Source organism: Nothobranchius furzeri, chromosome 14, assembly GCF_043380555.1.
Source record: "Nothobranchius furzeri strain GRZ-AD chromosome 14, NfurGRZ-RIMD1, whole genome shotgun sequence".
In the NCBI taxonomy this organism is placed as follows: domain Eukaryota; kingdom Metazoa; phylum Chordata; class Actinopteri; order Cyprinodontiformes; family Nothobranchiidae; genus Nothobranchius; species Nothobranchius furzeri.
The window spans coordinates 39,968,896-39,994,917 of NC_091754.1; the positions used below are offsets into that span (position 1 = coordinate 39,968,896).

Here is a 26,022-nt window from a genome sequence, read left to right on the forward strand (position 1 = left end):
TAATACCTGTTGTTTGCCTAACTGCTCCTGCTAGTGGTTCGATAAAGATAGCAAACAGTGAGGGGTTGAGCGGGCATCCCTGCCTGGTCCCTGGTCAACATTAATAAGAGAAATTGGGCGATAGCTGGTAGGAAATACAGGGTCTTTGCCTGGTTTTAACAAAAGACTAATATTGGCTGAATTCATGTTTGGCTGTAATCTGCCATTCTCTTCGATTTCCCTCACCATTCTGAAGAATGTTGGAGCCAGAATGATCCAGAATTCTTTGTAGAACTCTGCTGGAAACCCGTCTGGACCTGGAGCTTTCCTATTAGGCATGGATTTAAGGGCTTCCTGGAGCTCTGCTGATGTTAGTGGCGAGTCCAGGACTGTAACTTGGCTGTCTGATAATTTAGGAAGTGTTATCCTGTCAAGGAACTCATTGATCTCGTTATCTGATGGGTTTACCTGTGGTGAGTACAAAGTTTGGTAAAAGTCTCTGAAAGTTTTGTTTATGCTTTCAGAGTCATAAACTATATTCCCGGTTGAGTCTTTAACAGCAGATATGGTAGTTTTCTCTTTATTTATTTTTAACTGGCTAGCTAAAAATTTACCTGATTTATTACTATGTTCAAAGTTTCCTATTCGTAGTCTTTGTGCTAAAAATTGTGTATTTTTGTCAATAATTCCAAGAAGTTCTAATTTAGCTTTATGTAATTTTCTCAGTAACTCTTCTTCTGTGGCTGTCTCTAAAGACTTAATGATTTCCTCTAACTCCTGAATATGTTTGTTTTCTGTTTTTTTCATATGTGATGAGAAAGAGATTATTTTACCTCTCTCATCACTGTCTTTCCTGCCTCCCAGAGAACAGATGCTGATGTTCCAGGCAGGTCATTATGTTCTAAATATAAAGCCCATTCCTTTATAAAAAAATAATTTTAAACCTTCGTCTTTAACCAGTGATGTATTAAACCTCCAGTTTTTGCTTGGTGGGATTGTCTTCTTGTTTACCAGAGTTAAAGAAACCGGAGCATGTTAAAGGTTTTTAAAGCTGTTAAAACAAATTTGGAAAACAAATTAGTCTAAAACATTTTATGACTCTTAACAACATTCTAAGAAAGTTTAGCTATAAATACATTATTCAGATAAAATAAATAAATTAACAAAATAAAAATAAAATGGTTCTCTCGCAAAACGTCTACCAATATCATGTTTTGGAACGAAATCAACAGTTAGACCATCGGGTTGTCAGTCTAACCAAACTGCCACACATCCCTGGGTCCTCCACTCATCAAACACTCACGTCTTTGGCAACAGAACACCACTGGTGTGAGAGGTTTTCCACTCAGTAACATTAAAGAAGGAGAAACGTCTACTACCACTTCACCTTTACGGCAAACTACCAGAGGCCCTAAAGAAAAACACCATTTGAAGATACGAACAACAGAAGACGTATGTAATAAACAGTGAGTGTTTTTTTAGCACTCTCTTGTTTGCTCTGGCAATATGGGTTTCCTGTTCCAGCGGAAGCGTGTCAGGGAAGATAACTGAGGAGAAGGGTGAGTGTTCCATGACCATGTTTGCTTTCAAAACCTAGCTTGTTCTGTTGATTCACTAAAGCAGCTAAAATGTAACTCAGCAACCTGTCTGTGTTGACAGAATTAGTTGTTACTTCTCCAAATTCACGCTGTTCCAAGAGTTCCATTCGACGTTAAATATATTAGTAGCATTTGATCTTTGATCTAGCACTGTTGGGGCTGGTCGCCCCTGGGTCCTGGGCTGCTGGGTTCCTGCCTCAGTCGGCATGGGGGTGGGAGGCTGCGGGCGGGCCTGTGGGCTTGCCGCTGTTATCTCCCCGGACTCTGCCGCTGCTGGTTGTAGCTCCCTGGGGCAATCCTCTGCGCCTCTCAAGAGGGGGCTGGGTCTTCTCTCATTACAGTCTCACTGGGGTCCCTGCGCTCTGGGGCAGCTCCTGGATCTCTGAGGCTTGGAGCCCCCTCCATCGTCTACGCATCTTTGGGGGGTAGATCTGTGTTCCCTCACACTCTCTATTGGATGTTCCTTTGGAGAAACTTTACATATACAAGCGTGTGTACCTACACAGGTGTGGACTTGGGCTTTTTCAACACGTCCAAAGGCTGTGGTTGGCACTAAATGCATTGTGATTTATTATCGTGTGAATGCTCAGCAAAACAATGTTGATTTTATATCTCCTGTTTTGGTTGATGCAGTGATATTTTGCTCCTGTGGTATTGTTGTGTGTCTCTTTTATTTCTTTTCTCTCTTTCTGCAGGTCTAGAAGGAGGTCTAGATGCAGACTCAATAAACATTGATTGTTTATTTTTGTGGAACCCCCCTTCCTTTTGTCTCTTCCCTTCTCTTAAACCTCTGTGTCTGTGTCTGGTCGGAATTAAAAAGCATCCAAAAACAATAACAATATAGGTTTAGTATCAGGCGTGACATTAAAGCAGATGCTTTGATGCTCCACCTGAGAGTAAATCTGTAAGGCTTGTCACCAGCATTCAGATATTATTTGTGTTTGCTTCAAAGCCAGACAGGAAATGGGAAAAAAACAAGAAACTATATATATGAATCTGTATATAAAACATATATATATATATATTAGGGCTGGGACTTGATTAAAAAAATTAATCTAATTAATTACAGGCTTTGTAATTAATTTATCTAAATTAATCACATTTTAATCTTTCTGGAAAATGTGCTCTCAAAGCAAAACTTTAATTAAAATTATGAGACAGAGAATGAAACATTAGACATGGTTATTACTGTAAGCTAAAGCTTTTAATAAAAAAATTGCATTTTAATTATTCAGATGTCACTGTGTGATATGAAACAAGACCCAAATCAACTAAAATTTATAAATAGAATACACCTGCAAAGGGTTCCTGAGCCTTTAAATAGTCTCGCTGTCTAGTTGGATTACTGAAATAAAATTGACTTTGCACCAGATTCTAATTTTTCCAGTTTCACTTGTTTGTATAATTGGGAGTTTTTATTAGCATTTCTACACATAATGTAGTAAAAACACACATAAATAATAATAATCCTTCAAAATGAGAGTAGAACAGGCACAGATATGATCTAGGACTGAAATGTACTAACTTTTAACACCAGAGCAGGCGTGACATATTCTGAGAATGACCAGGAACACTATCTAGCATGGGCATCACAGAGAAAGCACACCCCTGGTTTGAATCGTTCCTCACAGGACGATCTTTCTGTGTATCTTGGCTTGGACAATCCTCTACCGTGCACCATCTTGCCACAGGAGTTCCCCAGGGCTCTGTACTAGGAACTCTTCTCTTTGCCATATACACCACCTCACTGGGTAAGATCATTTGATCACATGGCTTCTCCTACCACTGCTATGCAGACGACACCCAGCTCTATCTGTCATTTCCACCGGATGACCACACTGTCTCTGCACGAATATCAAACTGTCTCTCTGACATATCAAAATGGATGAAATTCCACCATCTCTAACTCATTCATATATATATATATATATATATATATATATATATATATATATATATATATATATATATATATACACACACACACACACACACACACACACACATACATATATATTAGTAGCATTTGCTCATAAACTCAGTCCAAAGACTTCATGTTTGTACAGAAGGAGAGTTGACATTAATAATCTGACTAGTTTAAATGTGGAGGAATGTACACTGACCCTTTAAATAAATAAATGCAGAACATGTTTTAGTTATTAGAAACTTTCATCTGAACTGCTTGTGGGTGTGCTTGCACCTCTCCTCATCAGTTTTCAGTGGTCCTTATCTACAAAGCAGACCTTCCAAGCAATCAGACTACACTCCATTAATGCCCTTTGCTGTTTATGTACTTGAAGCACTCAGGCTACCATCACAAAGAGGTCAAAGTGATGATCATAGCAGATTTAGGAGGTGTTTGAAGGTTAGTGTAGGGAGCAGAACTCACAGCGATGGCATACATGGTGATGTTTTCGTTTTTGCTGTCACTGACAGCTTGCCCCAGCTGGTGGCTGTCATGTGATTCACCATCCGTGATCACAATCATCACCTTCTGGGCTCCTGGCCTGCTGCCTCGCTGGAATGCTTCTGACCTGCATCAGAAGAGGTTTATCAAGTTCTACATGTACCCTGACTGATTCAAAATTTAACACTCAGCCATAGTTTCATCTAAGCTGCTACAGTCAGGGAGTCCTCCTACCGTGCCACTTTGATACCCAGTGCTGTTTTCGTCTCCTCTCCACCTCGCTGGTTGATGTTCCTCGCAGCCTGCAGCACTTTCTCCATCGTCTGATAATCACTGAGACTGAACTCATGAATTACTGTAGAGCCATATTGAACAATGGCCACCTGCAACCAAATTGCAACTAAGATCAAACCAAGGATGACCTTAAATGAAACTGCTTCAGTACAAAAAGAGCCGGTTCTTTCGGCTCCCAAGTGGCTCCTCAGATTTTCTGTTGCGTAGAGTCCATTTATAACCAAAACAATGCAAAACTATATGTAAAATTATTTACTAATGTAAAAAAAATGCTGTATATCAAATACTAATAATTTCTATGGATTTAATAACTGAACACTTTAAGAAATCTCCACTTTCCGACTGCTGGCGCTCATTTTCTCACCGTCTTCGTCGCATTCTCCTCTCTCTCCCTCCTTTTTCCTCCTCCTCATTCCCTCTTGCCTCCCTCCACCCGCATATGCTCTGCTGTGTGTCTGAGTCTGATCCTCCCTCTTCCCCGCCCCTACTGCTCTGTGTGTAGACAGTCTGGACACGCAGTTACACATGTTGACCAATCTCCTGCAGCTTTCACCAAAGCAAGAGGGGAGGGGGGAGGGGACGGCTCCCAATGACGAGCCGGCTCCCGTCGTTCACTTCAAAGAGCCGGCTCTTAGAGCCGGTTCGTTCGCGACCGACACATCAACTCAACTCAACTTTATTTGTAAATCTCGCCTTACAGGCAAAAAGATGCCACCAAGATGCTACACTGATCAAGTAAAAAACATAAAACATTAAGTCCAGAAAATAAAAACATTGTATCACAAGATACAGATAAAAATACAGTGAGTACACAGATTGCTATAAGTAAAACAATAAAAACTAGTTAGAAAGATTAAAAGACAGATCATAAAAGTAGGTTTTTAGCCTTGCCTTAAAAACCGCAACAGAGGTGGAGGCCCTAATGCTGAGAGGAAGCTCGTTCCAAAGCTTAGGACCTGCCACAGCAAAGGCCCTATCACCACGTGTCTTTAGGCGCGTTTTTGGGACCGAGAGGAGCATGAGGTTCTCCGAGCGGAGTGACCGTGCAGGGGTGTACGGTTGAAGCAGTGACACCAAGTAAGGAGGGGTCAGACCATTTAACGTTTTAAAAACCAATAAGAGTATTTTAAAATGAATCCTTACATCAATGGGCAGCCAATGAAGTGCAGCCAGGACAGGGGTAATGTGGTCATACTTGCGCCTGCCCTTTAAAAATCTGGCAGCAGCATTCTGCACCATTTGTAACCTGGCTATTGAGCCCTTGTTCACACAGAATAAAACAGAGTTGCAGTAATCCAATCGCACCATAATAAAAGCATGGACTACCGTCTCAAGATCATGTCATGACAAAAAAGGTTTGATCTTTGACAGCCGACGAAGGTGGAAAAAGGATGAGGAGATCACTCCATTGATGTGGTTATCAAAACTAAGGGTGCTATCCAGTTTAACACCAAGACACATCACTAATGCCAGTGACAGTTGCTGCCGCAGAGAGGAGCTTCTCCTGATAAAAGCTGATAAAAAAGACATACCTGCGATCTTAAAAACAAAAAACCCTAAGGTGAGACCGCTGTCATATGATTTTAATGATATCTTTGCTGCAGGAACATAGCTGATGTTCTTGTTGCTGTTGTTCAAATATTAAAATTGTACTGTTGTGCTCATTTAGATGGCTGCTGACTTTAAATTCTGTGTTTGTGCAGGGGGCACACAAAAGAAAGGTGTGTGTGTGTTGGGGGGGATGAGTGGTGTAGAGGGAGGTCAAAATCAACATTATTATCGTGCCTTGTGAACTGGACCTTAGGCTGATAAAGAGTTAGCTAAACAGAGTATTAAGAGAACAATGACATCAAAAGTAAATATCTTTCTCCATAACACAGCAGCACAACTGCAGAAATTGACATACTGTATCCCAGAAGCGGCTCGTAGAAAAAAAAGAACCTGATCCTATCTTGTCTTTAGCCGTGCCGCATCTGGGACGTGTCTGAAAATTGTCGCATCGCAGCTGGTTTCAAACACTCTATTTACTACAATGGACTCTATTTGAAACAGTGCGGTTCCACGCCGCTGATGTGGAGTAGAGGTTAGGATTCTACAACCCCCCAGGGCACTTCACAACACAAACAGTCATCCACACATTCACACTGGTCGGAGTGAGCTATGTTGTATCCACAGCTGCCCTGGGTTGCACTGAGAGGCAAGGCCTCTTAACTTTTCTGTGATGCCTTTGCTTCTGTGTAATTAATGGTGGAAACAGCTGTGCATTTTTCTACACTTGGACTAAAAGCATTTAGAACCTGGAAAATCCAGGTCAGTTTGCTGAGGTTGAGGGGGTCTTTTCCCCACCGCTCTACACATGTGTGTATACTGACCTGGGTCTGACCCGGGCCGATGTGGAACTTCTGCAAGATGTTTATGATAAAGTCCTGGACCTCGTACCAAGGGTAGATGGAATTGGATCCATCCAGAACAATAACAATGTCCATAAATGTCTCGCACCCTACAAGACAAAAGAAAAGCATAATAATCAAATGTGGATAGATGGATGGATGGATGGATGGATGGATGGAATAGATGACTGGATGGATGGATTATTGATATATAAATGGATGGATTGTTGGATAGATGAATGGATGGATTGTTGGATAGATGAATGGATGGATTGTTGGATAGATAAATAGATGAATGGATGGAAGAATAAATGAATTAATTCATTGATGGATGGTTGGGTGGGTGGGTGGATGGATGCATAGATGAATGGATTGTGGAATAGATGACTGGATGGATGGATTGTTGATAGATGAATGGATGGATTGTTGGATAGATAAATGGATGAATGGATGGAAGAATAAATGAATGAATTAATTGATGGATGGGTGGATGGATGGATGGATGGATGGATGGATGGATGGATGGATGGATAGATGAACTGATGGATGGATGAATGGATTGATGGATGGATGAATGGATTGTGGAATAGATGACTGGATGAATGCATTTTGGAATAGATGACTGGATGGATGGATTGTTGGATAGATGAATGGATGGAAGAATGAATGAATGAATGAATTCATTGATGGATGAGTAGATGGATGGATGGATGGATGGATGGATGGATGGATGGATTGTTGGATAGATAAATGGATGGATGGATGGATGAATGGATGGGTGGATTAATGGATGGATGGATTGTGGAATAGATGAATGGATGGATTGTTGGATAGATGAAGGGATGGATTGTTGGATAGATGAATGGATGGATTGTTGGATAGATGAATGGATGGAAGAATAAATGAATGAATTTATTGATGGATGGGTGGGTGGATGGATGGATGGATTGTGGAATAGACGAATGGATGAATTGTTGGATAGATGAATGGATGGATTGTTGGATAGATAAATGGATGAATTGATGGAAGAATAAATGAATGAATTAATTGATGGATGGGTGGGTGGATGGATGGATGGATGGATGGATGGATGGATGGATGGATGGATGGATGGATGCATAGATGGATGCATAGATGGATTGATGGATGAATGGATTGTGGAATAGATGACTGGATGAATGGATTGTGGAAGAGATGACTGGGTGGATGGATTGTTGGATAGATGAATGGATGGATTGTTGGATAGATGAATGGATGGAAGAATGAATGAATGAATGAATGAATGAATGAATGAATGCATTCATTGATGGATGGATAGATGGATGGATAGATTGTTGGATAGATAAATGGATGGATGGATGGATGGATTAATGGATGAATGGATGGATGGATGGATGGATTGTTGAATAGATGAATGGATGGATTGTTGGATAGATGAATGGATGGATTGTTGGATAGATGAATGGATGAATGGATGAATGGATGGAACAATAAATGAATGAATTCATTGATGGATGGGTGGGTGGGTGGATGGATGGATGGATGGATTGTGGAATAATTGACTGGATGGATGGATTGTTGATAGATGAATGGATGAATTGTTGGATAGATGAATGGATGGATTGTTGGATAAATAAATGGATGAATTGATGGAAGAATGAATGAATGAATGAATGAATGAATGAATGAATGAAATGATGGATGGGTGGATGGATGGATTGTTGGATAGATGAATGGATGGAAGAATGAATGAATGAATTAATTCATTAATTCATTGATGGATGGGTAGATGGATGGATTGTTGGATAGACAAATGGATGGATGGATGGATGGATGGATGGATGGATGGATGGATGGATGGATGGATGGATGAATGGATGGGTGGATTAATGGATGAATGGATGGGTGGATTAATGGATGGATGGATGGATGGATGCATAGATGGATGGATTGATGGATGGATGGATGGATGGATGGATGGATGGATTGTGGAATAGATGACTGAATGGATGGATTGTTGATAGATGAATGGATGGATTGTTGGATAGATGAATTGATGAATGGATGGAAGAATAAATGAATGAATTCATTGATGGATGGGTGGGTGGGTGGATGGATGGATGGATGGATGCATAGATGAATGGATTGTGGAATAGATGACTGGATGGATGGATTGTTGATCGATGAATGGATGGATTGTTGGATAGATGAAGGGATGGATTGTTGGACAGATGAACGGATGGAAGAATAAATGAATGAATTCATTGATGATGGGTCGGTGGGTCGATGGATGGATGGATGGATGGATGGATGGATGGATTGATGGATGGATGGATGGATGGATGGATGTATAGATAAATGGATTGTGGAATAGATGACTGGATTGATGGATTGTTGATAGATGAATGGATGGATTGTTGGATAGATGAATGGATGGAAGAATAAATGAATGAATTAATTGATGGATGGATGGATGGATGGGTGGATTAATGGATGGATGAGTGGGTGGGTGAGTGGATGGACTGATGGATGGATGGATGGATGGATGGGTTGTGGAATAGATGACATGGATGGATGGATGAGTGGGTGGGTGAGTGGATGGATTGATGGATGGATGGGTTGTGGAATAGATGACTGGATGGATGGGTTGTTGATACATAACTGGATGGATGGATTGTTGATAGATGAATGGATGGATTGTTGGATAGATAAATGGATGAATGGATGGAAGAATGAATTAATGAATTCATTGATGGATGGGTGGGTGGATAGATGGATGGATGGATGGATGGGTTGTGGAATAGATGACTGGAAGGATGGATTGTTGGATAGATAAATGGATGAATGGAGAGAAGGATGAATGAATGAATTCACTGAAGATGGGTGGATGGATGGATGGATGGATTGATGGATGGGTGAATGGAGGGATGAATGTATGTATGAATGGATGGGTGGATGAATGGATGAGGGGTGGATGGATGGATGAATGATTGTGGAATTGATGACTGGATGGATGGATTGTTGATAGATGAATGGATGGATTGTTGGATAGGTGAATGGATGGATGGATGGATTGTTGGATAGATAAATGGATGGAAGAATGAATGAATGAATTCATGGATGGGTGGGTGGGTGGATGGATGGATGGATGGATGGATGGATGGATGGATGGATGGATTGTTGGATATATAAATGGATGGATGGATGGATGGAAGGGTGGATGGGTGGATAGGTGAATGAATGGATGGGTGGGTGGGTGTTTGGATGGTTACTTTGTAAGGCAGGTGTGATAATCTGGTTGAGTCTGAAGTTCCGGTTGGCTCTGGCGCAGATCCCAGTGCTGTACAGAGAGCTTCCACATTCATGAGACCAGAGAGGGCCGCAAGTCTGAGGACAAATCCCCACACAGCAAACATGAGTAAATATAGATCAGCGGTCCTCAATTATAATGGTCCGAGGTGTTCGGGGGCCACCTATTGAGGACCACTGATATAAACTATCAGAAACAACAACACAACCAGGCTGTGTTTGCATCCACTAAACTGTTTCTGATTTAACCACTACTCACATTTGAAGGAGAAATTCATCAGTACTGACAACTGTGAAATGTTAAACCCCATTAATGTTTGACTATAACTATTATATCAAAAGCACTTTTATCTGTGGAGCTTTAATAACCTGACACAATTCAACGATTGACCAAAAGGTCAAGCCGTACTGTACAGAAAACACCAGACATTGTCCCTGGTGCAATCCAAGGTCATCTCCAGCCTTCACTACAGTAAAGTCCTTCTAAATGATCTGTGAAGCCTCAGCAGACAATCTGGAGAATGTATCTGGTCTTCCATACATCCTACCCTACAGCACCTATCCTGCACCTCCCTTCTACTACTCTACTACACTTTGTACCCTGAGAGAACCTGACAGAAGTTCTTCTCTCCCAATTGTTTATTGTTAACATCTACTCCATAGGTACGTTCTCATTTGTAAGTTGCCAAACACATAAAGCATAACTATAAATGTCAGCTGAGTTCTACTCCTCATTCTTAACTATAAACCACTTACTCCTAGTAAGCATTCCTAACTCTACCATCACAGAGATTTGGTCCAATATCTAACCTTCGTTTGGGACGTTGATCTTCTTCATCAAGATTTAACTGCCAAATGTTTGTCAACCAGTGACTTTATATGACCTCTGCTCACAGATTATTATATATTTTGAAAACTAAATAAAATGTAAGAAAGTAAAGGTTAAAGTATTTCAAAGGGGCTCAGAGGGATCCGTTTTCTAAAGTGATGCTTCAGTTATTTTATTTTTATGTAACTCACCACAAAACTGTTGTCTTTTGGGTTGGAGTTGAGTGTCATTCCTAGTCGCATCTTGTCTTTTCTTTCTGTCACATTGTCCAGGGACAGTTTCCCTGGTCACAGGAAAAACGGATGCATGAGTTCTGAGTTAGCTGACAGTAAACACACACCCATTACTAATGGAAAGACCATCTAACTGCACCAAATTGTTTTCAGTTGCACTGAGTGGGGCTACTGAAACCTGACAATAGTGGTCCATTGTGATATAGTCAGATCTAACACTCTTTCAGGAGATGCTCCATTCTGTCACCTGATAAGAGAAACAGAAACAGCTGCATAAAGAGAATGTAGTAAGGAAGATTCACCAGAGGGTCACACAAACCCAGCCTAAATAGGTGAGGAGGGAAGAGTTCAACAGCTTCCCTCACACCAGTGTTAGCAACAGGTGCTCCAGTGGCTGCAACCAAAAGATGCCACCGACGCCCTGGTCAAAGATCTGAGAATCATTCTCCATTTGAATTTAAAGGCCAGAAATTCACCCACAATGCAAGGAAAACTGATGGTTTTTCCCAGTTCACTTTTTCATCCTGTTTACCAGGTCTGTTCATTCCTAAATTCAACTCACCACCACCTACACCTGTGACGGATGTACCATATCAGGACAAAGAAACCCCAGATGGGATCCTTTCCAGGACACCCATGAGAGAAGACCTGGTTTGGTGCATACCATGGGTGTTTTTAGCCCATTTTGGGAGGTGTTGAAGCACTCCGAAATTAAATTCAGGCACCCCTAAAATTTGAAAATTTTAATAATTAATTTTTACTATGTGTATTTTTAAAGACACTTGTAAAATATGAAAAACACACAGTGCTTGGTTGAAACATTATATTTTAACAACAAAAATGCAGCAAACCTCTCCCACTTTAAAAGAGGCTTGATCCTGCTCAACTTTCCCAGAGTCAGACTCTGAGCCTCTGAGTGCCACCTTCCTGAGTGGCTGTAGTTAAGGGAGACCATGTGATCTGCAAATTGAAACATTGTCCCGCGTTGCTCAAAGTTTTGGGTTTAAATCTTACATAAATTATTTGTGAGGAGAAAGCAGTTGCTGTCAAATAAAGTAGGAGGCAGGACTTTATGCAGAGACTGCGCACGTGACTGCGCACGAGAGTCTGCCCCTGTGACGGCCCTGTTGAGCTGTTGTTTGGAGTTTGAGGGCGGTGACCGGGGGTTTAGAGATGGTTTTCCGGATTGCCTGAGGGCGGCGGGTGGTGGAGCTGGGATTCCTCAAGTGGCCTGTGTGTTCCCACCTGGTCTGGATTGAGGTCCGTCCGTGGCTCCTACCGGTTCCTGAGGTGGATTGTTCTTTTTTGGAGGTCAGGGCAGCAGTGGTGCAGGGCTTTTATGGATTATGTGGGGATGGTTTGGGGTTTGTCTTTGCAGCTATACTCTGAAGTCTCCAAGGACCTGGAGAGTGGCAGGGGGGTGGTGGGGTTGGCGGTCCCTAGCTTGGGGTATCATTGTGGTCGCCGAATTGGCAACTTGTGCTCTGTGTTCACTGCTGAGATGGTGGCGGTCTGGTAAGCCCTGCAGTGGATTGAGGGACGTTTACCGCTGAGCTATGTCGTTTGCTCTGACTCTGCGGCAGCTCTTTAGACAATGATGGGCCGGCATTCACAGTCTCGGCCTTACTTGTTGGTGGCATTTCAGATGTAGCTGCACAAGTTGGTAGTTCAGCGTGTGAGGTGTGTTTTGTGTGGGTTCCTGCTCATATGGGAGTGGTGGGGAATGAGGAGGTGGAAGCTGTTGTGAAGGGGGTGCTACGAGATTTGGAAGTGGACCTGGGGGTGAGACTAGGTCAGCCGGAGTGTCACTCCGAGATTGGCACTAGACATGTGAGATGTTGCTGCAACATCGTGTGGGCGTCCGTGGGCCAGCCCTTGTCTGTGGGAGAAGGGACGCTGTGGTCTTGACGTGCCTGAGATTGGGCCATAGTTGCCTTGGGGGAGGTTTGTTTTTGGTTAGTAGGCAGCTGGATAGCTCTTGCACTTGTGGGGAGCATGAAACAGTGAGCTGTGTCCTTCTACACTGTTGTCTGTATGCAGTTAAAAGGCGGGCCTTGTTTGGTGTGTGGGGCTATTGTAGAGACTGTGTTTAATCTGAGGACCTTGTTGGGTATAGGATCAGCATAGGGAGGGGGCAGTTTTGGTGTTTCTTCGGAATATTGGTGTGTATGGGAGGCTGTGATTAATTTTGGACTCTGTGCCAATGTTGCTGAGGACGCAATATGCCTTGTAGGCATCCAGCCTACCATCTTAATTGAAGAAGAAGAAGAGTGCAAAGGTAAGAGTGCAGTGGAGAAAACACCATTACATAAAAACTGAAGGCATTTACTTGTGGGTTAAACCTTTTCAGGGCTCTGATAGTCTAAATGAACTTTCTCAGTCATTCTTTCCATTCTCACGGTAAAATAAAATGTTGATCCACAGCAGGTTTCCCAGTAATTAGACAGGGTCACCATGCTAAAGCCCAAAGAAGATCCTAGCAGACAAGGTGCTGGGATTGTTGTATCAGATAAAAGCAAATCAAAACATTTAAAGCACATTAAAGTTAAAATAATTTAATTGAATCCTTAATTATTATCTCCTCCTTGAACCGTCACCTTATCGTGGTGGGGGAGTTTGAGCGCCCTAATGATCCTAGGAGCTATGTTGTCTGGGACACTTTGTGCCCCTGGTAGGGTCTCCCATGACAAATTGGTCTTAGGTGAAGGGTGAGACAAAGAACGGTTCAGAGAATCTTTCATGGATGTAAATTCAAAGAGTTGGAGTACCTGACCCGGAAGGTTACCGGGGTCACACCCTGGAGCCAGGCCTGGGATTGGGGCCCGTGAGCAAGCGCCTGGTGGCCGGGCTTTCGCCAATGGGGCCCGGCCGGGCCCAGCCCGAACCGGATACATGGGCTCATCCAACTGTGGACCCACCACCCACAGGAGGAACATGAAGGGTCCGGTGCAGTGTGGATCGGGTGGCAGACCAAGGGGGAGCTTTGGCGGTCCGATCCCCCTACAAGGAAACTGGTTTTTGGGACATGGAACGTCACCTCGCTGGCGGGGAAGGAGCAGGAGCTTGTGGCTGAGGTTGAGCGGTACCGACTGGATAGTCGGACTCACCTCTGGAACCCAAGTCCTAGAGAGGGGTTGGACAATCTCCTTTGCTGGAGTTGCTCCGGGTGAGAGGCGGAGGGCTGGGATTGGCTTGTTGTTAGCCCTAAGACTCTCTGCCTGTGTGTTGGGGTTTACCCCAGGGGACGAGAGGGTAGCTTCCCTGCGCCTTCGGGTCGGGGAACGGGTCCTGACTGTTGTTTGTGCTTATGGGCCAAATATCAGTTCAGAGTACCCACCCTTTTTGGAGTCCCTGGGACGAGTGCTAGATAGTGCTCCATCAGGGGACTCCATTGTCCTGCTGGGGGACTTCAATGCTCACGTGGGCAATGACAGCATGACCTGGAGGGGTGTGACTAGGAGGAACGGCCCGCCTGATCTGAACTTGAGTGGTGTTTCGTTATTGAACTTATGTGCAAGCCGCAGTTTGGCCATAACGAACACCATGTTCGAACATAAGGATGCCCATCGGTACACTTGGTACCAGGACGGCCTAGGTCGCAGGTCGATGATAGACTTCGTAGTCGTATCATCTGACCTGTGGCCGTATGTTTTGGACACCCGAGTAAAGAGAGGAGCGGAGCTGTCAACTGATCACCACCTGGTGGTGAGTTGGATCAGATGGCAGGAGAAGATGCCGCGTGGACCTGGCAGACCCAAATGCATAGTGAGGGTCTGCTGGGAACGCCTGGCAGAAGAACCTTTCAAGACGGTCTTCAACTCCCATCTCCGGCAGAGCATTGACCGCGTCCCGAGAGCAGTGGGGGTCATTGACTCCGAGTGGGTCTTGTTCTACTCTGCGATTGTTGAGGCGGCTGTTGCTAGCTGTGGTCGCAAGGTGGCTGGTGCCAGTCGTGGTGGCAACCCACGTACCAGCTGGTGGACACCAGAGGTTTGGGGAGCCATCAGGCTGAAGAAGGAGGCCTACAGGGCGTGGCTGGTCCATGGGTCTCCGGAGGCAGCAGACGGGTACCAGATAGCCAAGGGGGGTGCAGCACTGGCAGTTGCCGAGGCAAAATCTCGGGAGTGGGAGGAGTTTGGTGAGGCCATGGAGAAAGACTATCGATTGGCTCCAAAGAGGTTCTGGCAAACTGTCCGATGCCTCAGGAGAGGAAGGCACCAACTCGCTCACACTGTTTACAGTGGGGATGGGGAGCTGCTAACGTCAACTGGGGCTATAGTTGGACAGTGGAAGGAATACTTTGAGGAGTTCCTCCATCCAACCTACACACATTCCGAGGAGGAACCAGAGCCGGGAGATCTGGGGATGGACTGTCCAATCTCGGGGGCAGAAGTTGCTGAGGTAGTCAAACAACTGCACAGCGGCGGAGCCCCGGGGACGGATGAGATTCGTCCTGGGTATCTCAAGGCTATGGATGTTGTAGGGCTGTCATGGTTGACACGTCTCTGCAACATTGCGTGGTCATCGGGGGCGGTTCTTGGGGAGTGGCAGACTTGGGTGGTGGTCCCCATCTTTAAGAAGGGTGACCTGAGGGTGTGTTCCAACTATAGGGGGATCACACTCCTCAGCCTCCCTGGAAAGGTCTACTCCAAGGTACTGGAGAGGAGGGTCCGATCGATAGTTGAATCTCAGATTAAGGAGGAGCAATGTGGTTTTTGTCCTGGCCGTGGAACTGTGGACCAGCTCTATACCCTTGCAAGGGTGATGGAGGGGGCATGGGAGTTTGCCCAACCAATCCACATGTGTTTTGTGGATTTGGAGAAGGCTTATAAACGTGTCCCCAGGGGTACCCTGTGGGGGATGCTCCAGGAGTACGGGGTGGGTAGCTGCTGAGGGAGGAGTAATGTCATGGTCTGAGGTGAGTCACTCTCCTCACAATTTTTAGGCCCGAGCAGCGAAAGCGCTGCGAAGGCCTCTTGTTTTTGCTCTGATTATTATTATTTTTTGTTATTCCGTGCCCCCTTTGAACAGCTTTTTGGGGACCTTAACATACCCCAAAACTCACAATATTTTGCACACTTGTCAGGCCTGGTGAAAAATTTGATATTTTAAAGGTCCCAAAAAAATCGCAAAGAAAATGGCTGAACAGCGCCCCCTACAAAGTGAAAAAAACCCCTCTCCATAAAGCTTAGTTTATCGTACAGTTATGAAATTTGGTACACTTGTAGTACTCAACAGTCCGCACAGAAAAGTCTCTTGCAACCATGGTCAATATCAAACAGGAAGTCGGCCATTTTGGGTTGAAATGGCGATTTTTTGCCGTTTTTGCCGTTTTTAGGGTCCGTTTCTGATTGGATTGCTCGATCATTTTTCGCACGATCGTCTCAAAAATTGTGTAAAATTGCTCAGAAGGGATGGGCGAACAAAATGAGATAAGGATTCTGAGTTTTCGTATATGTTGAAGGGGCGGAGCCAGGCCTCGAAGTTTGACTACTCGCCAAAAATATTTAAATTCCTATAACTTCATAACTGAATGGAATAGAGTTACCAAACTTTCTGTGGTCATTCGTCATCCACCCACAAAGTAAATTGAATGGTCGGATGATGACATCACACAAGCCCCGCCCCCTCAGGACCAAAAAGATCAAGTTTTACTGTGAAAGGTCCCAAATTGCCCCATTTCACTTAATCACCACAAAATTGTAGCTGGTAACTCAAGGCAAGTGGGGGTTGCTTGGCGTCACTTTATGGGAGTTTTCGGCAGAGGGCGGGGCTGTGGCGGCGCGGCGAATTCAGGCGTACCGCCTTGGCCTTACGTTTGCCTCCCATTTCGTCATTTCCAAAGATATCGTCACGAAACTTCTTGTGAGTGATCCTAGTCCGGCCCCCCAAAAGATCTGATGTGAACATCTGGTGGGCGTGGCCTATTTTCTGAAATAGCGCCCCCTAGGACCATTGAAACTGTCAGCCCCAAGCCATGCTTTGACTGAGGATTACGAAATTTGGTACACTAATGTGGTGTCTCAGGACCTACAAAAAAGTCTCTTGAAGCCAAGTGCAAAGTCGCACAGGAAGTCGGCCATTTTGGTCCAAGTGCGCGATTTAGTGGTTTTCACACACGTTGTTTGGAGAGTGATACTCCGTCGCCCTTTTCACCAATCTCCTTCAAACTTCTGCTATATACTCTTAAGACGTAGGGGAAAAAATTCAACCGTCGGATTTTTCAAAAGTTGAAAGGTGTGGGCGTGGCTAAGCCTCAAACTTTGACCTTTCGCCATGCCACTCTTATTTTCACAGCTCCCTATTGGACTCCTTTTACCCAATCACCAGGAATCTCAGGCAAATAGCAGTAGACCACTTGAGATCACTTGGTATGCAGTACTGGCAGGTTTCGAAAAAAGGCGGGGCTTTGGGAGCATGGCGAAAATCGCCATCACGCCATGGCAATACGTTTGCCTCTCATTTCTTCAGTTATCGTGATATTGCTACTAAACTTCTGGTGAGTGATCCTATTCTGACCCCCAAGAGAAATTCACAGCTGTGTTTGTGGGCGTGGCCTATTTTCTCAAATAGCGCCCACTAGAGCCATTAAAACTGTCAGCCCCAAGCCAAGCTTTGACTGAGGTTTACAAAATTTGGTACACTAATGTGGTGTCTCAGGACCTACAAAAAAGTCTCCTGGAGTCAAGCGCAAAGTCGCACAGGAAGTCGGCCATTTTGGTCCAAATACTCGATTTAGTGGTTTTCTATCACATTGTATGGACAGTGATGCTCCATCGTCCTTTTCACCAATCTCCTTCAAATTTCTGCTATATACTCTTAAGACATAGAGGAAAAAATTCAACCGTCGGATTTTTCAAAAGTTGAAAGGTGTGGGCGTGGCTAAGCCTCAAACTTTAACCTTTCGCCATTACATTACATGACTTAATAACTCCCAAGTGCATGAACAGATCTATTTCAAACTTTGTCTGTGTGATCACTGACCACATCTCAAGACAACGACAATGTGGACAGCTGACATCACCTAAGCCACGCCCCCTGACAACAGGAAGTATATTGTTTTATGGTGAAATACCCATATTTGTCCCATCTAATTTAGTGAACATGACACTAAGGTCATACACTGTCTTCATGATGTTGTAATGACCATTCAGATCTGATAGCTTTCCAGAAAGGGAGGGGATTTGATGCCATGGTGAATGCTGGCATGACGCCATGACCGTATATTTGACTGTAACTTCCACAAACGGCCTCCGATTTGCCCGAGACTGAACATGGCAATGAACAATCATGCCCTTTAGCCAATGAGGCACAAACGGTTGGTGAATGTTATATAATGTCACCAAAGCTGACCTCAATGGGACTTTTCTGTAGTTGGTCACAGCGCCCCCTAGATAACGTTATCCTTCAAAAACTTTAAAAAACATGGTCAGAATAGCATTAAAGTTGGTCACTGTCATCACATCACCAGTGTGGTTAAGATAGAGGATTCCCTAGTGGTGAGACATAAAATATAATGGTGGGCTCAAAGGGGATGCTGAGTCAGGGTGAGGTGCGGACGAGGTGGCCGTTAGCAGTTTCGGGTGTCGGGGTGGTCGATGTTTCTGTTTCGCAGACGTAGCCTGGTGCCCCGGGCTGCCGGCCAGGCCGGAGCGGCGCGGAGCTGCGAGGGCCGAACGACGCTGCTTGCAGCTTTAATTTAAGCTTGTTTTTTCAGATGGGTGGAGTTGGAGAGCGCACACGGCTGCAGCTGATCACCAGTGTGGTATGAGGGGAGGATGGAGACAACTCAATCAATCAATCAATCAGATTTATTTTATAAAGCGCTTTTCAAACAAAGTGCTTTACAAAATGACCCCAGATTCCCATAACAGGTTAAAAACATTAACAGACATATGCAAGCACACACACACACACACACACACACACACACACACACGCACACACACAAGTAAAAAATTATATTTGGCTGAGTCCAGATGAGCCCAGTAAGGTAAGGCAAGGAAACAGCATCAGAGGAGCCGTCTGTCCCGGCAGCATCAGGTCTTCCACACTAAGTCAGGGCGCTCAGTGGAGGGGGAGCATAGACCCCCACCTATAGAGCGCCCAGGAAGCTACAGTCGACCACTGCTCCCGGGGCAGAGGGCCCCTACAGAGGAAACACTGGATTAAAATCAGTAAAAATATAATAAAAGAGCTAATATAAGGGACAAAAGTTAGAAAATAAGTAATAAATAAAATCATATAGACAGTAAAATAATAATATTAAATAATAAAAATGTGCTAAAATATATTCATATAAAACATGCAAAGCAAGCAATAAAATATAATCATGTAGAACGAGAAATAAAATTGTAGTAAATATTTAGATAAAAGCTAACCTAAAAAGATGGGTCTTAAGCCTGGACTTAAAAACATGAACGTTCTCTGCGGCCCTGAGGTCCTCTGGCAGCTCGTTCCAGAGGCGAGGGCCATAACACTGGAAGGACGCCTCGCCGTGAGTGTGTGTCCTAATTTTAGGGATGACCAGGAGACGCCTGCCAGAGGAGCGCAGAGGCCGTGAGGGTTCATATGGTAAAAACTGGAGGTTTCTTCCTGTCAAAAGGGAGTTTTCCTCTCCACTGTTGCTAAATGCTTGCTTAGTATGAGGACTGCTGTAAAGTCACTGACACCAGTAGCCTTGGTTAACTTGTCTTGTCTTGTCTTGTCTAACCCTAACCCTGACACCAGTCAGTGACTTGATGCAATTTGCTGGGTTCCTTATATAGGCAACTTTTAACCAATTGGTTTAATGACCCGTATTGGAATGTTTACTATGTGAAGTGCCTTGAGATGACTCTTGTCGTGATCTGGCAATATATAAATAAACTTGAATTGAATTAAATTCAGGAACTCCACCCTAGGCCACGTCTCTTCCTCTTCTAATTATCCTTGCGCTCTCCCTCCACTCACCTCATCAGTACCCTATATAATCTCGGACCAGTGCTCCCCCCTTTTCTCCCCTCTCCCTCAGTCAACTGTAAATCTGGAACTGGAATCATTTTCATTAAAATCCTCTCACCCAACCAAGGTTAACCACTCTGTTCTGCCACAGGTGCTGCTGCAGTTCAAAACCCAATCTCACTGGACTTTTCCAGTGCTCCCTGATTTCCCGTTTCTAAATAAACATTTTACTTTTTGCAACTTACCTGTGTCTGTAGTTGATTCTCCATGTCTTGGGTCAGAGCCCTTCCCCAGAACATGTCAGAGTCCGTAAAACATACTTTATGATTTGTGAAACTTATCTGATTTGTGAAAGTTAAAAAAAATATTATTTCAACATTTTATTTGTATATTTAGGCCTGTTTGGTTTGCATCTGGGCCACACCTGAACTGGTCCTCCTCAAACACTACAAAACCTAGACCAGTATCCCCAACTCCCTTTCCCGAGGACTTGCATCCAGTTCTTTTAATTTTAATTTTAATTTATTTTTTTGTTGTTTCCCTAATCTAACACACTTTATTCACTTAAAGCTTATTTCTGGAGTATTTATCTTATCCGAGGGCACCATCTAGTGGCTGACAAGCATATCACACAAAAAAACTGTTGCTCTGTTTTTTTAAGATGGCGACTCCATGTTTCTAGTTTATAAATGTGCTTCTGTAGCCAACAAACAGAGCTAAAACTGGTTGTTTTATGAGTATTATTCTCAAGTCATGCTGTGTTCTCATATATTTACATTTTAGAGACTTACTTGTCTGTGAAAAGCTCATCAACTGTGCATCAGCTGAGGTATTCCTTAAATTTGAAGCAGGTAAGCGGTAGTTTAACACTATTGGTTAGTTCTGGTCGGCGTTTCCTATTGCAGGGGGCTCTGCGGGGCAGGGGGCGTGCATAGCAAAAATAAATAAATAAAAGATGTGTTGCTTACATTATATCACAGTACATGATAAGATAATCACTTTTACGGATTTCTGACAAATCATACATAATTTGTGAAAGTGGAAAACTCCGGAAAGCTGCTTTAAGTGTTTTGCTTTTAATTTACAAAAGTGGCAATGAAATTATGTTCAAATGTGCAAAACTGTTTAACGAATCTTGCCTGGACGGGCAGCTATCAGGATGCTCCTTAAACCCCTAAACCTCTGATGCTAGGATCGTCCCTGGTGCGTACTCACAAACAGAACTGGTCCTCCTCTGCTACTTCAGTTGGAATAAAAATTACAGCAGTGTCTCTTCTGGGATTGAATCTAGACAATGGTAGATGGGTTTAAGACAGTTATAGAGTTACAATATTTTGCTCAGGAGCAAATAATGGCACCAGCAAGATGAGACAGATAAAGCAGACGTCGGTGGAGGGGCGGTGTGGAGGGTGCTGGACATATGTGCAAAGCTTGACTGCTTTTAACTGGACTGTAATGAAACTTATGAAACTAGAAAACTGCTCACACAAGAACAAACTTTGAACAATTGTTTTTAAAAGCAAACATTTTGCACCAATGGGTTAACGTTTGACAAGCTTGTGATGAAAACACAATTTTTAGCTAATATTGCATGTACAGTAAAAATTTCTTTCAGTTGAGTTAGTTTAAGTAGTCCTGGTGCTACACAAAGTTCATAAGACAAAATTAATCTAATTCATTTCGAAGATTTTGTATCAAATATTTCACAATGTGCAATAGTTTTTGCCCGACCTGACTTCATTTTCACTGTCATGGCCGACTGTTAACAGATTCTTGATGTTACTGAAACAATCAGGCTGTAATGCATTTAATCTGTGGCTTACCCAAGTTGAGTCGGCTGCAGTTGGCAGCACTTCTGGTGTTCAGTGGGCATTTGTACACATCACCAGTCTGCTGCTGTCCTGTGTTTTCAAAGGGAGCTCCAACCAGCAACCTGGGAAAACACAAACGTTGGGATTGCCCTTCAACCACACCAACAATATCAGCAGAGAATGAATAGAACAGATTAGGTGAAAATCTAGTGTGACTGCTGAGTTTTAACTGAATTTATGGCTAAACAGGAGAAATTTCCCAAATAAAGAGGGAAACTAGAAAAAGACAAACACCCATGCCCAGCACAGCTACAGAAATGAAGAAAGACACAACATTGTGCTATTATGCTTATCTTGTGTTTGTACTCCTATATGTGCAGTCATCAAATATGAATTCCTAATTGGATCCATTCGTTTGAAACGTGGCAAATGACATTCTCAGGATCTCAGTAAGATAGGAGCGTGGATAAACTGATACGACCTAGTGAATTTGTTTTGGTTACACTTGAAAACCTTTCAAGACCTTTTTTAATGAATGCTGTTCCATTTGCTAACAGCACTTGCAACACAGTAGTTAATCATCAGTCGGAGGACTCAGTCTGGATTCTGCCAAAGAAACTAGAAGCAGACCTGTTAAATGCTGCTGGTTATTGGTGTTAACCAGACCAAACAGCATCACATGGAGCTGTGATGGTCCTTCTGGGAAAATGACAGAGTTACATACCGGAGATGCCATAGTAGAGTTGGCTCATATGTTCTATTTCGTCTAGTCTTAGCCCTTAAGCTAGCTGCTATTGGAAGGATGATCTCCGCATCAGCCAATCATGAAGAGCTTAAATGTACGCCCACCAATAGTGGGCCCCTCGTGGTATATAACCGCAGTGACCCCACTGCTCACCTCCTTTTTCTCTTCATGCCAAGCTTGAGAGCTTTATTAAAGAGCAAATATTATCTCAAAAGAGCGAAATTATCCGAAGACGACTTACCAGCCATGTCCAGCGACGCCAGACCCTGCCCGACCTGCCAGACGGGCTCCATTTCCAGCGGCGACCTGCACGCTAAGTGTGAGGTCTGTCTCGGGGCTCACCACGCTGGCCTGGCCTTGACCCCGCAGGCCTCGTGCCCGTTCTGTGCCGCTCTGCCCGTGGCAGAGAAGATTCGCCGGGTCGAGTACTTCACTCCCGCCGCCGACGAAGAATTTCCGGTGGCTGACTCCTACCCACTGGACAAGGCTTTGGTTTTCTTCGACGCCGGTCAGGAGCCGGCTGGCTTCAACCGGCTGGATGACGTCACCGACAGCGAAAACTACGATGAGGCGGCATCCCTCCTAGACATAACGGAGGTCGACGAGCTTCGCTCAGCGGGTCCTTCTGCCCCAGTGGCTTTTCGCTCCTCCCTGCCAGTAGTAAGAGCACTGCTCCAGGAGCTGCCCGCCATCATTTCTGCGGCAGCAGCCCGCAAGGGGCTAGCTGTGCCAGAACCGGCCCTGCCTGAAGCGGATGATTTGGCGGGAATTTTTGGGGCAACGCAGACACGCTGTCCAGACCCTGTCTGGCCGCGCTTCCCCGCTGCTATGAGCTGCTGGTCTGCCGCCTTCTCCGAGCCTGCCAAGCTCAAGGCGCCAGTCTCCACGTATGCGCCCATCACCAAGGTCGAGGGGTTCTCCGACCAAGGCTGGCCGTCCGTTCCTCCACTAGAGCCGGATTTGGCCTCGCTGTTCGGCGCCAAGAACCACCTCGCTGGCCCGCGAGCTGTTCCCGCTTCAAAACATGACCAGCTGCTGACGCAGCTCACCGACCGCGCACATCAGTGTGCCTTTCAGACCGGCGCTGCAGGGAATAACATTGCCCTTCTTGCCTTCGGCGTCTCCAAGATGATGGAGGAGCTGGAAGCTCCCGAGGAGTCGAAAGCCGTCATAACTAAGACTGCTGATGCTATCCTCAATCTGTGTGCTGCTGTGCTCACCGGTTCTGCTCGCATCGCTGCCTGGCAGACCCTCATCCAGCGAGCGATCTGGCTGAAGGCCCTGCCCTCCATTCCGGAACATCTGCAAAGGGAGATGCTGGATGGCCCCATCACCACCGATGTTCTGTTTGGTCCCCATCTTAGGGGCGTCATTGAGAGGGCTCAGAAGACGGCCGAACTATCGGCTACGGTGCGAGACCTGGTCCACCCTCGGTCAGCCTCGCACTCCGGCCGTTCAGCCAGAGGATGGGACGAACGGCGCGGAAGCTTCAGACGTCCAGCTGCACCGCCCGCTCCACGGAGCCGGCCTCCCGCTTCGGCTCCACATCAGCGGGACCAGCGAGATGGCGGACAACGGTTCCGGCGGGGCCAGCAGACGCCGTCTTGGCAGTCCCAGGTGCAGGAGCCTCGCCGAAAGCAGCCACGGAAGTGACTCTTTGGGGGGAATGTGTGTGTTACTGATTGTTCTGATGTTGTTGGTTTTGAAATAAAACCCAAAAAACGTCACTCAAAGAGCTCAATCCTACAGTCCTCCGCAGAATCCTCTGCTGAGTTTTCACACATGTTCCCCACACCAAGCACTGCTGCACGCACACATGTTCCTGCAGGTAGTCATAATACACGGCCAGCCGTAAGGGTGCGCTCCATTTGCGCTCTGGCCCCAGCATCCGGCCAGGCCCAACTCTTCCCACTCTCCCCACGCCGTTGGGTGGGGCGGGATGTCATGTCGCTGTCTCGACCACGCGCGGCGGCACAGTGCGCGGCTCCATCCGCTAGCACTCTGTCGCCCCCGTGCACAGGCCCGGCTCCCACTCGTCCTTCACTCTCTGACTCCACGCTCCGCGGTGTGGACCAGCCTGTTCCAGCTGTTTCGCACTTGCCCTTTCGAGCGCAGCCCTCCATGGGTCGCCCCCAGTTCTCTGGTACGGGCGATGGCGGTAAGGGCGCATGCACAACCCTCAGACGTTGTTCACGTGACCGCGCACACGCGTCCACTGTCGGAACACGCGCACGAGTGGCGCTGCCTTTGCGTCATGAGCAAATGGATTTCGGACACCATTCATTGCGGTCACACACTTCATTTTCAGGCCACTCCACCTCCCTTCAACGGGATCGTGGAGACGACGTTCACATCGCAAGTACAGTCTCAGGCGCTAGAGCTGGAGCTGCGGGAACTTCTGTCCAAAGACGCTATTTCCCGAGTCCCTCGCGGACAAGAACTCTCGGGTTTCTACTCCCGCTACTTTGTAGTACCGAAGAAGTCGGGAGGAATGAGGCCGATTCTCGACCTGTCCCTGTTCAACTGCTCCATAGCAGTAATGCATTTCCGCATGTTAACGATGAGACAAGTCTTGGAATATGTGCGCCCCGGGGATTGGTTCACGTCAATCGACCTGAAAGACGCATACTTCCACATACCAGTAGTTCCAAACCACCGGAAGTTTCTGCATTTTTCGTTCAAGGGAGTTCAATATCAGTTCAATCGCCTCCCTTTCGGCTACTCGCTAGCCCCGCGCACCTTCTCTAAATGTCTGGAGACCGCGCTGCAGCCACTGCGCACGGAGGGAATGAGGGTCTTATTTTACCTGGACGATCTTCTCCTGTGCGCTCGGTCCAAGGACGAGGCGTCACAGCAAACCAGGAGGTTGACAGGGCATCTGTCAACCCTAGGGTTTTCTATAAACTGGGAAAAGAGCTCCATCCTTCCATCCCAGTCGATTGTGTATCTCGGGGTGGAGTTGGACGCCTCCCTAATGAGAGCACGTTTGTCGCCTGCAAGAGCGGCAGATCTCTCCACGGTGATCTCCCGTGTTCAACCCCGCAAGATCGTGAGAGCCCGGTTAGTCATGAAACTCCTGGGCATGATGTCCGCAGCCCATTCAGTAGTGCCGCTAGGTTTGCTGCGCACGAGGCGCTTGCAACGCTGGTTCGTCCGACTCCGGGTACACCCGATACGTCAGAAGAGACGTATGTTGAGGATTCCCCCTTCAGTGGGCGGGGACCTCGCTCACTGGGGGAACCCCTGCATCCTCTCACGCGGGGTTCCCATCGGACGTCCTGCGTCACATGTATCTGTGTTTACGGATGCGTCACTGTCGGGGTGGGGGGGCACGTGCTTGTCCCATACGGTGGCAGATCGCTGGCCCTCCCACAAGCACGAGCACATAAATGTGTTGGAGCTTATGACAGTGAGGAATGTGATCAGACACTTCGCTGCCCTTCTAGAGGGCCGTCATGTCGAAGTTCACACAGACAACCGGGTA

General features: G+C 45.6%; 1 protein-coding gene across 1 annotated transcript in view; it reads right to left on the minus strand.

Annotated features, from left to right (window-relative positions):
• LOC107373733 (integrin alpha-11) overlaps window positions 1-26,022 on the minus strand; it is a 112,744-nt gene that overhangs the window by 67,464 nt on the left and 19,258 nt on the right. The window contains exons 3-8 of the mRNA XM_054747222.2: window positions 21,806-21,915; window positions 10,998-11,089; window positions 9,941-10,055; window positions 6,651-6,778; window positions 4,219-4,367; window positions 3,967-4,111 (exon numbers count right to left, since the gene is read on the minus strand). Of these exons, the coding sequence (XP_054603197.1) occupies window positions 3,967-4,111; window positions 4,219-4,367; window positions 6,651-6,778; window positions 9,941-10,055; window positions 10,998-11,089; window positions 21,806-21,915 (739 nt within the window). The remainder of the gene's footprint in view (window positions 1-3,966; window positions 4,112-4,218; window positions 4,368-6,650; window positions 6,779-9,940; window positions 10,056-10,997; window positions 11,090-21,805; window positions 21,916-26,022) is intronic.